General features: G+C 57.4%; 1 protein-coding gene across 5 annotated transcripts; it reads left to right on the forward strand.

Annotated features, from left to right (window-relative positions):
• Positions 1–102: 102 nt before the first annotated feature.
• CC2D1A (coiled-coil and C2 domain containing 1A) lies at positions 103–15491 on the forward strand. 5 transcript variants are annotated; one of them, XM_032396130.1, is made up of 29 exons: positions 103–419; positions 1771–1906; positions 3489–3604; positions 3699–3764; positions 4012–4146; positions 4245–4479; positions 7282–7406; positions 7740–7812; positions 7960–8031; positions 8142–8272; positions 8351–8423; positions 9091–9224; positions 9575–9689; positions 9771–9943; positions 10667–10789; positions 10876–10934; positions 11026–11142; positions 12392–12465; positions 12540–12598; positions 12714–12765; positions 12890–12989; positions 13070–13160; positions 13484–13621; positions 13725–13789; positions 14366–14429; positions 14524–14650; positions 14724–14800; positions 14900–14947; positions 15041–15491. In XM_032396130.1, the coding sequence occupies exons 1-29, from the start codon at positions 360–362 to the stop codon at positions 15335–15337; spliced, it is 3135 nt and encodes a 1044-aa protein (XP_032252021.1). In that variant the 5' UTR covers positions 103–359; the 3' UTR covers positions 15338–15491. The 5 variants fall into 5 exon arrangements, with proteins under 5 accessions (XP_032252021.1, XP_032252022.1, XP_032252023.1 ...); XM_032396131.1 differs by having other exon boundaries at positions 13728–13789; XM_032396132.1 differs by having other exon boundaries at positions 9578–9689.
• Positions 15492–15649: the final 158 nt, after the last annotated feature.

Raw genomic sequence — 15649 nt, forward strand, 5'->3', positions numbered from 1 at the left:
CGCGACGCTAGCACCGCCCTCACACCCACGCACGCCCCGCCTCTTTCCCCGCGCAGCCCGCGGCCCCGCCCACCGCCCCGCAGTACGCACGCGTGCCGCGTATTGCCTGCCGGGAGTTGTAGTTTCAGTGCGGCGGGCCCAGCAAGTCCAGTGGCTGCGCTCCGGTGCCGCGGCGCCCCAGGGCCGAGGCGGAAGTGAGGCGGCCACTCCGGGGGTCGAGGGCGCGGGGTCAGCGGTCGCGGGGCACCAGCGAGGGGCGCGGGGCTCAGGAAGTGCGCGTGCGCGGCGATAGGCCCCGGGGGAGGAGGCAGGGCAAGGCCAGGCGAGGTGGCCAGTGGCCCGGGCATCCAGCCTGGAAGATGCACAAGAGGAAGGGACCCCCGGGACCCCCAGGCCGAGGTGCCGCCGCCGCCCGCCAGGTGAGTCTGTACCCTACGGCCTTGCCTAGGGAACCCTACTCACCCCTATCACAGGTTCAGGGGAGGGCCCCACCCCCCAGGGGAACCCGATCACCACCCCCAAGTGAGCCCCTGTCCCCGCCCTCCAGATGAGGTTCTGCCCCCAAAGTGCGGCCTGCTGGCCCCTGCTCCCCAGCTCCTCAGCTCTTGGCGCCCCGCCCTGGGCTCAGGGCCACCTGTTGCCGCAGCCTCTCCAGTTTGGGAGGGGAAGGCCTCGGAACTGGGATAAGGATAGTTACCGCACTCCTGGCCTGAACACGCACGGAACCTCGCGTCTGCCAGGCCAAGTCAGACTCTTTTTATCCCCACTGTACAGATGAGGACACTGAGGCCCAGAGAGGTGAAGACAGCTTCCCAAGGTCATAGGGATTAACGGCTTGGCCAGAGTGAAGTGTAAATCCAGAGCTGCTGCCATGAGCCCATGGGACTGTGTCTGGACCTCCTTTCCTTCTCCATCTCCTCTGCCCCAGGCACCTGGAGAGTTGATTTTCTCAGCTTTGATGGAAGAAGCCCAGGCCATAGCTTAGTGCCGGGGTATTAGAGTCTGGCCAGCCTGGAGTTCCCTGCTGGTCTCTGTACGTTGGACACTCGGCTTCTCAGCTCTTACGCCTCAGATTCCTCATCTGTAAAATGGAGGCCCTAACAGTTCCTATGTCACAGGACAGTTGTGAAAATTCATTGAGATAGTTTATGGAAAGTGCTAGAACATAGCCCTCAATAAGTGTAACTTCATTATTACTATTAAAAGGAGCCATACATAATTGCCCATTTTGACCCACAGAAAAGGCAATTTTGTATAGTTCAACATAATATTATCACATCATGATTGGTCATGAACCAGGAGGGGATAGGAAGACAGGTCTGTTACACAATGAAAACCCCGCTTTCAACTTCTGTGTTGTTTTCCGGGCTTCTGTTTGCTCTTGCAACCTTCCTGCCTGGCCCCCTCTGCTGAGTATGCTGGAAGGAAAAGCCCAGGTGTGCAGAGTGACTTTGCTTTGGGCAGGGTGTAGGGCCTGCTTTTCCCACTGAACTTGGTCAGCAGCACATCATGGGCGTGGGCTCAAAGCAGGGAGCAGGGTCTCTGCCTGCCCTTCGCCCCGTGTTGATCTGTGCCAGAGGGCCTGGCCCATCTTGGGACACCTGTTGCATTCTGAGCCCGTTCCAGCCTCCTGCCACTCCCCAGGGAAAATGACTTTCCCCAGGAGGTCTGGGTTTCCTTCCTCCTGAGGGAACTCTGGGTCCATCCTGGCTGCCTCTGGCCAGGTGGGGTGCATTCCGAGGTCTGACTGGACCCTTGCTCTTCCCTCAGCTGGGCCTGCTGGTTGACATCTCCCCAGACGGCCTGATGATCCCTGAAGATGGAGTTAACGATGAGGAACTGGAGGCCGAGTTCTTGGCCTTGGTTGGGGGCCAGCCCCAAGTCCTGGAGAAGCTCAAAGGCAAAGGTGAGACTCTCAACACACCCCTGAACATTTTCTGAGCTCCTGCTGTGGGCAGGGCTCAGCGCTGGGTCCTGGGGAGAAGGAGGAGAGGAGACAGAGAAGGTCTTTGCCCTCCTGGAACCCACAGCCTGGGTAAAAGGTTAAGTGATCAACTCTGGACCCAGGGTGAGGGTTCAAATCCCAGCTCTGCCACTTACTGGCTGTGTGACTTGATGAGTCCCAGCATCTCTGTGGGCCTCAGTTTCCCCGTCTGTAAAATGGGAATAATGACTGCACTTAATCACAGGAGTTACTCTTCTAGTGTTCATAAAGCACTTCACACAGGGTCTAGCATTTCCTCCAGCTTGCAGTCCCCGTGATGAGGGCTGGGATGAGGGAAGCACAGAGTGATGGGAGAGACCTGTGAGCTGGGGCCAGATGCCCGCAAGAGGCACCCACAGTAAGGAGGGCCAGGTGAAGAGCTGGGAAGCACTTTTGGGAGAGGCCCCAGCACCTGCAAAAGCCCCCTAGGGGAGGTGGCAGGGGGCAGCAACTCTGTAGTGGGCAGTGGGGCTGGAGCTCCGAGGGCAAACGGAACCTTTATACTTTTCCGCTGATTCAGTCAACCCTCACTATTGATGAATTCCATATTTGTGAATTCCCCTACGGGCTAAACTTTATTTGTAACACCCAAATCAATACTTGGGGAGCTTTTGCAATTATTGGCAGGCATGCACAGAGCTGCCGGAAGTTGGAGTCGCTCTTGTCCCGGGGCATGCTGTAAACAAGTGTCCTTTCCCCAGTCTGTGTAAGGCTGCATTTTCTTTCATTTTGGTGCTTTTTGTTGGTGATTTTACGCTTCAAAACGGCCCCCAAGTGTAGGGCTTAGTGCTGTCTCGTGTCTCTAAGAGCAAGAAGGCTGTGATGTATCTTATGGAGAAAAGACGTAACAGATGAGCTTCGTTCAGACATGAGTTACAGTACTGCTCTTGGCCTTGAGTTCGGGGTTCACAAATCAACAATATATACTTAAAAAGGTGTCATTAGATAGAAACACACATAAAGCAAGGTTATGTATTGACTGGTTGACAAAAATGTTGTGCCCAGAGGCTCATGGGACCCGAACCTTGTATTTCCTCCAGGGACCGTGGTCCAGTGTTCCCTAAGTCAGCGTTTAAGGCAGTTTTATAGAACAGAACTAACGCACATAATGAGGATAACTCAAATAACAAACTGCTGACCACATGCTGTTCTGGAGCTTCATTTATCTTTAGTTCCCACAACTGACCTGTGAGAGAGAAACTGTTGTCCTCGTCCGATAGATGGGAAGACTGAGTCCCAGAGAGGGCAGGTGACTTGCCCAGGGCTCCAAAGTGAGAAAGCTGCGAAGCCAGGGTGCCGAATCGGGCTTGATAAGGGAGAGACGAGGCGGGCGAGATCTGCGGGGATCGGGATCATACCTGGTGGGCCCGAGGGCCGTGGGGTGCCATGGAAGGGCCGGGAGGGGGACATGCTGCCCTAGTCCTTGGGGTCATGGGTAACCGGGATGGGAGGCTGGGGACTCTTGAAGGATCCCAGTCCAGCTGGGGCCTCTACCTACCGCCAGGCCCCCTGCCCATGGAGGCTATTGACAAGATGGCCAGCCTGTGCATGAGAGACCCGGATGAGGGTGAGGATGAGGGTACGGACGAGGAGGATGTGGAGGCTGATGATGACCTGCTGGTGAGCACCCGGGGCAAGGCAGGGGGCCTCCCGCGCTGTCATTGCGCCATCCAGCGGGCCCTCATGCTCGGCCCCCGGCCGTGTGCCCCTGCAGGCAGAGCTGAACGAGGTCCTTGGGGAGGCACAGAAGACTGTGGAGTCCCACCCTCCTGTGGCTCAGGTATAGCCCAGCAACCCGCTCCGCATAGCCCAGAGTTGGAGGCCTTCCCTGGCCTCTCGGCCATGTTACCTTGGGCAGGTGACATGACACCTCTGAGACCGGAGGGGGATGATGATTTCCTCCTGGCCGGGGGGTGGGGTGGGACAGCTGGCAACATGCCTGGTGTGTGGGAGGCACTTGGCAAGGGAGCTCTTGGGGAGAACTCAGGTGGGGTCCCACCCAGACCATGCCCCGGTCCCTCCTGCAGCCGAAGGCCACAGCCCCCCGCCCAGGGGTGGAGGCCACCTTGCAGGAGAGGCTGGCCCTCTACCAGACAGCGATCGAAAGCGCTAGGCAAGCTGGAGATGGTGCCAAGATGCGGCGCTACGACCGGGGGCTTAAGGTGAGCGGGCAGGTGATGGGAGGGTGCTGGGACCCTACCACAGCCCACTGCACCCAGCTCCAGGCTCCTCTAAAACCCACTTTCACACCTTCTCTCAGACACTCGAAAACCTGCTGGCCTCCGTCCAGAAGGGTAACGCCATCGATGAAGGGGACATCCCGCCACCTGTGGCAGTGGGGAAGGGCCCGGCAGCCACGCCCAGCCACTCGCCGGCGCCCGCGCCTCCGGCCTCTGCAAACCAGCCAGTCCCAGAGCCCAGGGTCACGGTAGAAGGCCCTCCTTCCACGGCTCCAGCCACATCCATAGGCTTGGCTAAGCCCCAGCTTCCTCCAGGTAGGCCAAGGGCAAGGCTGGGCTGACATGGGATTTGCGGGGGTGGTATTCAGCAGTTGGCCATTTTGTGGGGGTGCTGACTCATTCATTCATTAGATATTCATTCATTCATTCATTCATTCATTGAGCGCGAGCAAACGGTGGGGAGGGGCAGAGGGAGAGAGAGAATCCCAACTCTGCACTGAGCACAGAGCCCAAGGCAGGGCTCAATCCCAGCCCGGAGATCATGACCTGAGCTGAAATCAGGAACCGAACGCTTAACCAACCAACTGAGCCACCCAGGCTCCCCAATTGTTAGATATTCTTAACACCCCTCCTCTTCCTAGGTCCTCATGCCTCTGGAGTTCACGGATACCTTTTTTTTTTTTTTTTTTTTTTTTTAAAGATTTTATTTATTTATTTGAGAGAGAGAGAATGAGAGAGACAGCACATGAGAGGGGGGAGGGTCAGAGGGAGAAGCAGACTCCCCGCCGAGCAGGGAGCCCGATGCGGGACTCGATCCCGGGACTCCAGGATCATGACCTGAGCCGAAGGCAGTCGCTTAACCAACTGAGCCACCCAGGCGCCCTCACGGATACCTTTTGTGTGTGTGTGGTGGTATCATACATATAACATAACATTGGCCGTTGTAACCATTTTTTAGTGTGCAGTTAACTGAGTGGTGTGTAGCACATTCACACAGTGTGGTGCAACCACCACCCCTATCTTTTTCCAAAGATTTTTCATTATCGCAAACAACTCTGTTCCCATGAAACACTAACTCCCCCATTCTCCCTCCCCCCAGCCCCTGGCCCCCACCATCCGCTCTCTGTCTGTGACTTTGCCTCTCCTAGATACTTCGTGTAAGTAGAACCACACGCTAGTTGTCCTTTTGGGTCCAGCTTCTTTCACTTAGTGTAATACTGCAGCATGCGTCGGAGTTCCGCTCCTTTTGAGGGCTACCATTCTCACGCAGAGAGTTGTAAGTGGATAATTTCCAAGCCCTCAGCTTGTCTGTCTTCTCTCCTAAAACTCACCTGCTGGAGGTTTTCCAACCTCCCAAGAGGTTTTCCTTCTCGGGTGGCCCTCCTCCCACTATGGGAAAGGAGTGGCCCCCCCCCCTTCTAGAATATCAACACGGGCTCTGCCCCAGAGGCAGACACTCCCCAAGCGAACCAAAGAGACACTTAAAACTGGGCTGGCCCGGTTGAGGAAGTAAACAGCAGGTCTAAATCTTTCCACAGCCAGACTGGTTTCTAAGCTGTTGTTTTGGCAAAGGTCAAGGAGGATTGTTGGAAATCACCACCTGAACTTCTCCACCGAAATCACCAAAACGTTTCTCACCACGGGGTTTTGGCACATAGGTTGGCAGGGGTTCAGGGGATCCCCCGACAGGGTGATGACAAGACTTCGCCTCTTGCCATCTGTTTGTTGGTGTGAAGCAGGTTTCTTTATGCTTTAAAAAAAGAAAACAGGGAAGTTGGGAAAGAATAAACCAGGAAACAGGAGTTAATTGGTAGAGCCCCGACCATGTCAGGCAAGAGGTGCCTTGCTCATAAAATTTTACTCTTGGTATATAAAAATTCTTCATCCAGAAGCTTGATATATTTAGGCTTTGCTCAGTTGCGTGCTAAAAATACCCATGATTCAACCTGGAAAAGCATTTTCTTAACTCAGAGACTTGCAATGATAGGACATAAAACCAGGCAAAAGTCAAGGTGTTTAGCTTCAACCTACGGACAGCTTTTCAGGCAACTACACCTAAACTTAAAGCTGTAAGTGCAGTTGTCAGTCTGAGAAAGTACAACGCATGCGGCTTTCCAGGCGTTTCTAGGATTTGTGGACCCTGGATGGTGTATCTATTACACTTTGTTTTTTTATACCAAAAATTGCACGGATTGCTTTCTGTTTAGAGATACTTCCCCTGAAAACCTATTGAACTGTATTATTTGATCCTGTAACGAACACACCAAAAAGAAGCTTAACTCTTTGTTTCTTCACTTTGCCAATGCACTGCAGGGATGGATTTTGGTTACAAGTGTACAATAGGGTGGTCAAGAAAAGACTTTCAAGCACCCACATTTATAGTTGACCCTTGAACAACGCAGCTTTGAACTGAGCGGGTCACTATTTCTTTGATTAACAGAGTACAACACTGTATATTTCCTCATTGTGGCTTTCCTAGTATCATTTTCTTTAGCTTACTATATTATAAGAACATGGTATATAATGCACATAACATACAAAATGTGTAGATCGACTGCCTTTATCATTGATAATGCTTCCAGTCAATAGTAAGCTATAATAGTGAAGTTTTGGGGGAGTCAAAGTAGATTTTCAACTGTGTGGCGGGAGGGCTGTTGGCACCCTTAACCCCCACATTGTTCAAGGGTCAACTGAATGCTACTGAACTGTATACTTAGAAAGGGTTAAGATGGAGAATTTCAGGGGCGCCTGGGTGGCTCAGTCTGTTAAGCATCTGCCTTCAGCTCAAGTCATGATCCCAGGGTCCTGGGATCAAGCCCCACATCTGGCTCTCTGCTCGGTGGGGAGGCTGCTTCTCCCTCTCCCAAATAAAATCTTAAGAAAAAAAACAAAAGATGGTGAATTTCATGTGTATTTTGCCACAATTGAAAAGAAAGAAATGAAGGGGCGCCTGGCCGGCTCAGTCCGTAGAGCACGAGACTCTTGATCTCAGGGTCATGAGTTTAAGCCCCACGTTGAGGGGCTCCCTCTGACCCTCTGCTCTCTCTCTTTCTCTCCAAAATAAATATACGAAATCTTAAAAAAAAGAAATGGTTCATACGCTGTTCCCCCTTCCAGGTCCCTGCAGCCCCGGCCCCCTGGCCCAGTTGCAGAGCCGCCAGCGTGAATATAAGTTGGCTGCCCTCCACGCCAAGCAGCAGGGAGATACTGCCGCTGCCACCAGACACTTCCGTGTGGCCAAGGTGCGTGCAGATGGGCGGACGGGGTTGGAGGGCAAAGACAGGATGCTCCTGGCTTTGCATGGTGGCCAAGAGCAGGAGGTCTGCAGTCACACAGGCCCACATTTAAATCCTGGCTCTCAGTCACTCCAGAGCTGTAGTTTGCTGTACCTCTTAAAGCCCCAGTTTACCCTGTCTGTGAAATGGGCTTAAATATTGGAAGGGGCTTAAAGCAAGATGGTGCAGAGGAATGGATAGAGCTGGGGGTCCTCTGTCAAATGGTGGGGCACAGAGGCTCCCCACAGGGTCCTGGCCCCCAGCTGCAGCCTCCTCCCCTGATCTCCTTCTTTCTGTCAGAGCTTCGATGCCGTCTTAGAGGCCCTGAGCCGGGGGGAGCCTGTGGACCTGTCCCGCCTGCCACCTCCCCCTGGTGAGAACCCTACCCTGGTCACCCTTCAGAACTTGATGCTGCCACCCTCACTGGTCACCTAGGAACCCCCTCAGGCCACAGGAGCCTGGGGTGGGGGAGGGGGTGCCCAAGCAAGACCCTCATTGGACTGGACCTCTCTGCCCTCAGACCAGCTGCCCCCAGACCCACCGTCATCACCACTGCAGCCTCCAGCTCCCACCACGGTGCCCTCCACGCCAGGTAGGCTCCTGGAACCCTGTGTGACGGGCAGGCCAGGGCAGGACAGTCTCTCTCCTTCCCAAGACTCTTAACCCGGCCCCTCTGCCTCCCGCCGCCCCCGTCTGCCCCAGAGGTTCCCCCACCTCCGCGGACTCTCCTGGAGGCACTGGAGCAGCGGATGGGGCGATACCACATGGCTGCAGCCCAGGCCAAGAGCAAAGGGGACCAGCGGAAGGCTCGCATGCATGAGCGCATCGTCAAGGTGTGTGGGGGCCCAGTGGGCAGGGAGATGGCCCCTGGAGACCTGGCCCACATAACCCTGATATTGTGTCCGCTGCAGCAATACCAAGATGCCATCCGAGCCCACAAGGCCGGCCGAGCAGTAGATGTGGCTGAACTGCCGGTGCCCCCAGGTAGGCACTGCCCCTCCCCCTAGCCCTCTGGCCTCTGAGCATGGTACAGGCCCAGGGGGCTCTTTGCTACGCATTCAGGAATTCTGCAAACTTGTTAGATGATTGGTAGCTTAAAGTTGGGTCACAGTAGGAGTGTTTATACCCTGGCAATGGGCAGACACTAAAAATCAAGGGGGTTTATTGCGAGAACCTATTCATCAGCCCACCATCATCTGATCCCTCCATTTCTTCTTTGTTCAACTCACTCTCTCCTAGTCATCTGCTCTCAGTTTTACACATACCTACTTAGCCTCCCAGGGGGTTGGGGGGTCTCCTCTGGGTTCTCAGAGCTGCCTGTGTGTCCCCCATGAGAGCAGTTATCACTTAGCACCTTGGTCCCCTGGGAATCCCCCCAGGCCTGTGACCACCTCTTGGGCCCAGTACCCCACCTCATCTAGTGCTAGCTTGTTGGAGTCTGGGGGTCAAGGCCCAGGGTCAGGTGAGAGGCACCAAGAGGCAAGAGGGAGGTTGGAATGATCTGGTGTCTACACAGAAGCAGCAGGAGCTCCTTCCTGGATTCAAAGTATATCCAAAGCCCTGAGGCTCCTTAGGAGGGAGAGGAACCCACGTTCTCCACCATAATGGCATGGGTCTCTCCCTCCTGACTGGGTCCTGACTGGCCGCCCAGGCTTTCCCCCCATCCAGGGCCTGGAGGCCACTGAGCCCACCCAGCAGAGCCTGGTGGGGGTCCTGGAAACTGCCATGAAGCTGGCCAACCAGGATGAAGGCCCAGAGGATGAAGAGGATGAGGAACCTAAGAAGGTGTGAGGGGCTGGGGTCTTGGGGTGAGGCAGGGAGCGGCAGCAAAGCAAAATCCTGACACTGGGGAAGAACTGGCCTTATCCCCGCCCTGCCTCTTCCCAGCTGTGTGGCCATAGGCAGGTCATTTTGCTCTCTGATCCTGTCTCCTCATCTGTAAAGTGGATGTGGTGACAGTCTCTGTGTCCCAGGGCTGTTGCAAAGATTCAACGAGAACGGGACCATAGGTTGCGTTCAGTGCTGAGGAAACGGCAACTAAGACGGTCCCTGCTGTCAGCATCAGGCCCTGACCCTGTGGGGAGTGGAACCACTGCAGGCACTGGGAGAGCTCTGACTTCCTCTCCCTCCCTCAGCAGCCCACCAGCCCTCCGGCCCCCATGGCCCAGCCCAAGGCCCCACCCTCAAGGGCACCCCAGTCAGGCTCCGCCCCAGCAGCCAAAACAGCCCCCAAGGGCACATCCACCAGAGGTAGGTATGCCCTCCCCTCCCTGGCTGCCCATTGCTTGGCCCTGGGCTGGGCAGCACCCATCGACACCCCGGTACCCACAGCCCAGCAGCAGCTGGCCTTCCTGGAGGGCCGCAAGAAGCAGCTCCTGCAGGCCGCGCTGCGAGCCAAGCAGAAGAATGATGTAGAGGGTGCCAAGATGCACCTGCGCCAGGCCAAGGGGCTGGAGCCCATGCTGGAGGCCTCACGCAACGGGCTGCCTGTGGACATCGCCAAGGTGAACTCTCTAGGCCTGCTGGACTTTCCCAGGCACCCACCCATGGGGCTCTGGCCACTTAGCCATGAGCCTGGGAGTATATTAGGGTTCAGGCGAAGCTGCTATAACAAATAGGTCCCCCTAAGACAGTGGCTGAAAGAAGACAGACATATTTCTTGCATGTAATGCTCAGGGCAGTCTGGGCTCTGAAAGACAAAGCCCGCTAGGGCCCAGGTTCCTTCCATCTTGTTGCTCTGCCACACCCTAGGAGGTCATCTTGGTCCACATGGTCAGAGTGGGTTGATGCCCTGTCGTCATTCAGTCCATGGGAAGTGGTGAGAGAAAGAAAGGGCAAGGCAAGCAGTTTCCTTTAAAGGAAGTGACATGGTGTGCCATCACTTCTGCTCACCTTCCACTGGCCAGGACTGAGTCACATGGCATACCCAGCTGCAAGGGATGCTGGGATATGTAGTCTCTTGGCCGTGTGCCTAGCTAGAACTCCATTACTAGGGAAGAGAGGGTAAGGATCACATTTGGGGGAAACAGTTAACAGAGGCTGCCACTTTGGGAAGGACTGTCCACTTTTCTCTTTGCACTACTTGTCACCTTGGAGAAGAAGAAAGACCAGGGCAGGGGCAAAACAGTGGTCCAAGAAGTCTTCTCCAGGGATGGTTGACATTTCCATGGCTGGGCCTGTTCGTTGCTGACCAGCAGTCCCCTCCCCATGATCCTTGTCTTCCTCAGGTGCCACCCGCCCCTGTCAACAAGGACGACTTCTCTCTGGTCCAGCGGCCCGGCCCAGGTCTGTCTCAGGAGTCTGCCCGGCGCTACGGTGAACTCACCAAGCTCATAAGGCAGCAGCACGAGGTGAGGCGGGCCCCCAGCCCGGCTCAGCGGGCCTCCCCCAGGGTCATGGCCCCCCAACCCTCCCCTCACTGTCTCCTGCTCTTCAGATGTGCCTGAACCACTCTAACCAGTTCACCCACCTGGGCAACATTGCCGAAACCAGCAAGTAAGTGCCCCTGTCCCCACCTCTGCCAGACATTTGCACCCCCAACCCACCCCTGGGACTAGGGACCTGAGCAGGGCTCTCTCGGTGGCAGGTTTGAGAAGCTGGCAGAGGACTGTAAGCGGAGCATGGAGATTCTGAAGCAGGCATTTGCCCGGGGTCTCCCCACGCCCACTGCCCGCTTTGAGCAGAGAACCTTCAGCGTCATCAAGTAAGGCCCTGATGCCCCTTGGCCCAGATGCCCCTTTGGAGAGGGGTTTGCACTCCCCAGAAACCAGCAGAAGACTTGCCTCTGGGGGAGAGTTTGGTTGGGTGGTGAAAGCACGGTATATGCAAGGGTCCTGAGGCAGCTGTGAGGTGCAAGTGAAGGATGGTGATGGGGTGTTGACAGTGACACATTGGGAACTGGGGAAGATCTAGTGAGTGCAGAGATGTGCCTTGTCCCAAGGCCTGGGCGAGCCCTCGGGATGGTTGTTGTTGGTCCTGCTCCTCTCAAGCCTTCCCACACCCGGGGGAGTTGGGGTCATTTTTCCCATTTATAGATGAGGTTAGGTGCAGCTACTGCAATAACCTAGGATAAGCCACACCCCTCACCCCGGCTCCCCACCACCTTGCCTCCATCCACTGTCCCCATTTTGCTCGCCTCCTGCCACACAGGCCTCTTTTTGGTCCCCAGACGGACCAACCGTGTTCCTCCTTGGGGCCTTTGCACCGGCTGTTTCCTCTGCCTAGACACGCTTCCCCAGGTCTCCATGTAGCCGCACCTTCCCAGCATCCAGAATCACCTGTGTGATGTCTCCTCCCCTGAGAGGCCCTCCTTGACCACTCTGTCTACAGCAGCCCTTCCTGAGCACACTCCACTCTCTCCCCTATTTTAATTCTCTGCAGGATTGCTTTGTTTCTCTATTTATATATTCATTGGTCCTGTGTTCACTCAGCTAGCTTGGGCCCCGTGAACCCAGGGATGGGGTCCGTCTCACTTACTTCCATATCCCCAGCAGCGAGGACACCGGCAGACACATAGTAGGGGCTCCAGAAATAGTGCTAAATGAAGGGAAGGTCCCCTGGCAGCTAGGGCACTCACTGGCTGGTACATGGTAGCTCAAGAAATGTCAGATGAAGCGAATAAAGAAGACCCCATAGCAGCTGGGGCACTGGATGATGAATATTAGGGACCCCCGAAATGTTAAATGAAGGAAAGCTCCCCCGGCCCTGAGGCCACCGGCTGGCACAGAGTGGGTCCCAGATAGATCTGTGCAGACTGAAGAAAGGTCTCAAAAATAAGCCATTGGCAGAACTGGACAAAGAACTCCCGGTCTGTCTGATTCTAAATCAGCCCAGGAGCTGATACACCCGCAAAGGCCAGCAGGGGGTTTGTTCCCTGGCCCCGCGGAGGGAAGAGAAGGCCAGCAGGCGTTGGGGCTCATGTGCCTCTGTCTCCCCACCTGCCCTCCCTGAAGGATCTTCCCCGACCTCAGCAGCAACGACATGCTCCTGTTCATCGTGAAGGGGATCAACTTGCCCACGCCCCCAGGTGAGGGGCGGCAGACTGGGGTCAGGGCTGAGGGACTGCCCCTCTGCCCAGCTCTGACCCTTGTCTGCCCACAGGGCTGTCTCCCAGTGACCTGGATGTCTTTGTTCGGTTTGACTTCCCCTATCCCAATGTGGTATGTGGAGAGCCAAGGAGGGATGGGCTCAAGCCTCATCGGGCTGGGAATGGGTGGGCAGGGGGCCAGGGGAGGCCCCAGCCCCTAAGCTTCCCTGCCTCCTATTCGGCTGCAGGAAGAAGCTCAGAAAGACAAGACCAGTGTGATTAAGAACACAGACTCCCCCGGTGAGCTGAGCGGAGGCTGAGCGGAGGCGGGAGGCACCCCAGCCCCATGCAGCGAGAACATGAGACCATAGCCTGACCCCTCCCTCTTTCCTCTTCACCCGCCCCGTCCTCATTCCCTGAGTAGAGTTCAAGGAGCAGTTCAAACTCTGCATCAATCGCAGCCACCGGGGCTTCCGAAGGGCCATCCAGACCAAAGGCATCAAATTTGAAGTGGTCCACAAGGGGTGAGCTGGGGGTGCTGGGTGGACTCTGGGGGAGGGGGAGCTGTCATGGGCCAACCATCCTGTCCCCTTCACACACGCAGGGGGCTGTTCAAGACTGACCGGGTGCTGGGCACAGCGCAGCTCAAGCTGGATGCCCTGGAGACAGCGTGCGAGGTCCGGGAGATCCTTGAGGTGAGATGTGGACATTTGTCCGAAGGCTCCAGTGTGGCTCTGTCATTTGTTAACATGACTCAAATGCTTCCTACAGGCCCTGGGCCTCCCAAGAGTCTTCTCTGCTGACCCAGACCCTCCCCCGGCGGGGGGGGGGTGGGGGGGGTGGTTCCAGACCTTCCTACTGCCCAGCCCTAAATATTCCCAGCACCCTGCTCCATTTTGACCAATTGGTATCTCAGCCATACCCAGGGGCTCATATTTTGGAAATCGCCCTGGTTCCCCCTGATCCCGACCTGGGGCCTCCAGCCGCTTCTCCAGAGCCTCCCCTCATTTCCACGCAGGTCCTGGATGGTCGCAGGCCCACGGGGGGGCGGCTGGAGGTGATGGTCCGAATTCGGGAGCCCCTGACGGCCCAGCAGCTAGAGACCACAACCGAGAGGTGGCTGGTCATCGACCCCGTGCCAGCAGCTGTGTCCACAGTGAGACTCTTGCCCATCAGCAACCCCAGGGAGGGAGGCTTGGGTCGGGGGTGGAGGGGGGGGCGGGAGGCGGGAATCACAGCACTGGTTCTGTCCGCTGAAGCAGGTGGCTGGGCCCAAAGCAAAGGCCCCTCCCGTGCCTGCCCCTGCGAGGGAGCCAGGGAACAGGTAGGTGGCTGGGTCAAGCCATGCTGGAGAGAAGCCCCTTCTTCCTGTCGCAGCCCCTCCCAGACAATTTCCCATCAGGCACAAATTGTAGCAGGTCTCCTCTGTGCTCCAAAACGTGTCCTGCTTCCCCTTCTCCTGAAGCATCCAGTTTAAACTCCTCAGCCTGATTTTTAAGATCTTTTGTGATATTATCAATTTACCCAGTAGTCTTCTCTCTCTCCACTTCCTCCTGTTGGCTCATGGTTACCTACCCCTCGTTTTTACTGGCCTCTGGGCTTTTCTGTGGTCTTGCCCTGAGCACCCCTACCCACTTGGCCCCCACTCTCCTGCCCAGCTCTGACTCCTTTGGCTGCCGACTTGGCTATGGCCTCCCCTAGGAAGCCTTCCCTGACCTCCTGGCATCGCCCTGGCCTGAGTGTACAGTCATCATCCCCACTAGGTTGCGGGCTCAGCAACAGCAGGGTGGGCCTGGCTTGTCTCCTGCCATTCCCCAGTGCCCAGTGTGTCTGTTGAATTAATGGGGTCGGGGCTGGGGGGGGGGTCCTTGCTGCCCCTCACCCTTCCCCAACTCCATAGATCAGCACGGCCCCTGCACAGCCTCAGCGTGCTGGCCTTCGATCAAGAGCGTCTGGAGCGGAAGGTGGGTGCCTGCTGTGGTGGGCTCGGTGGGGCAGGGTTGGGGGTTCCGTAGGCCCCGGGCAGGGCCATCACAGTGCCCCGCTTGGCACCCCCAGATCCTGGCCCTCAGGCAGGCGCGGCGGCCAGTGCCCCCGGAAGTGGCCCAGCAGTACCAGGACATCATCCAGCGCAGCCAGTGGCAGAGGGCGCGGCTGGAGCAGGGGGGCCCAGGCCTCCGGAGGGGTAGGGTCTCGCGGAGGGGTGTGTGGGGGCGGGCGGGGCGGCCGTCCCCATCCTGACCCGGTCCCCCCATCAGAGTACGCGGCCCAGCTGGAGCGTCAGCTGCAGTTCTACACCGAGGCCGCCCGGCGCCTGGGCAATGATGGGAGCAGGGTGAGCCAGGCGAGGGCCGGGGGGGCGGGGAGGGCGGGGGGACGCGGGGGGGTGGGCCCGGCGGCGACAGCGGCCCACTGACCACCTCTTGGCCCCCAGGAGGCCGCAAAGGAGGCACTCTACAGGCGGAACCTGGTAGAGAGTGAGGTGAGTGGCCAGGGTATGGGGTTGGGGGGGCCTGTGGCCTTGAGCACCCCCCTGACTCCCGTGGCCTCCCCCTCAGCTGCAACGGCTCCGCAGGTGAGGGGCCAACCGGGCAGGTGGCCCGGCGCCTGGAGAGTGGGGAGCAGGCCCAAGGCCATAGCCGAGGACCAGACAAGCAGACAATCAGCGGACAGTCGGCTCCAGATGGACACATTCCCCCACTGGGTCTCCCCAACCAGGCCACAGCCTCCCTGGCAGGGGGCGTTGGGGATAGTACTGCCAGCCGGCTTGTGCCCCTTGCCCAGGCCTGGCTGGGTGGGCCCTGGACAGTCCCGTTTGCACAGCCTGGGGTGCCAGGCCCCTGGCCTGCCCCGGAGGTGGGGGGGCAGCTAGGACCAAGCCCCGAGGGCCCCTGCAAGCACTTTACTTCCTGTCCCTCCCCAGCCTTAACCCTGAAGCCCACCCACACCCCAAAGAAGCCGCTGAGGTCGGCCAGAGCCCCGCTGGCTCCCCAGGGCTGACACAGGGAATAAACAGCCAGGGCCACGCCTGGCTCACTCTGTCCTGTCTTTGTTTCTTGCTCCCACCCTCTGTGACTAGCTGGGTCTCCCCCCACAGTCCCTCCGGGGGTTGATGGCGAGGTGTCTGCAAGAGGGGCAGGCTCTGGGGGGGCGTGTGCCTCTGAAGGATGTGTCCGCTTTGCAC

The sequence above is a fragment of the Phoca vitulina genome, unplaced genomic scaffold (genome assembly GCF_004348235.1).
Source record: "Phoca vitulina isolate PV1807 unplaced genomic scaffold, GSC_HSeal_1.0 scaffold89, whole genome shotgun sequence".
Taxonomy (NCBI): Eukaryota; Metazoa; Chordata; class Mammalia; order Carnivora; family Phocidae; genus Phoca; species Phoca vitulina.

What these genes read in the sequence shown, in the direction of transcription:
- CC2D1A (XM_032396130.1), top strand. Translation starts at nt 360, where the DNA reads ATGCACAAGAGGAAGGGACCCCCGGGACCCCCAGGCCGAGGTGCCGCC. An exon ending in AGGATGAGGAACCTAAGAAG is followed by an intron (nt 9,225 to 9,574) that starts GTGTGAGGGGCT and finishes TCCCTCCCTCAG; the next exon opens with CAGCCCACCAGCCCTCCGGC. An exon ending in GCGAGGGAGCCAGGGAACAG is followed by an intron (nt 13,790 to 14,365) that starts GTAGGTGGCTGG and finishes CCAACTCCATAG; the next exon opens with ATCAGCACGGCCCCTGCACA.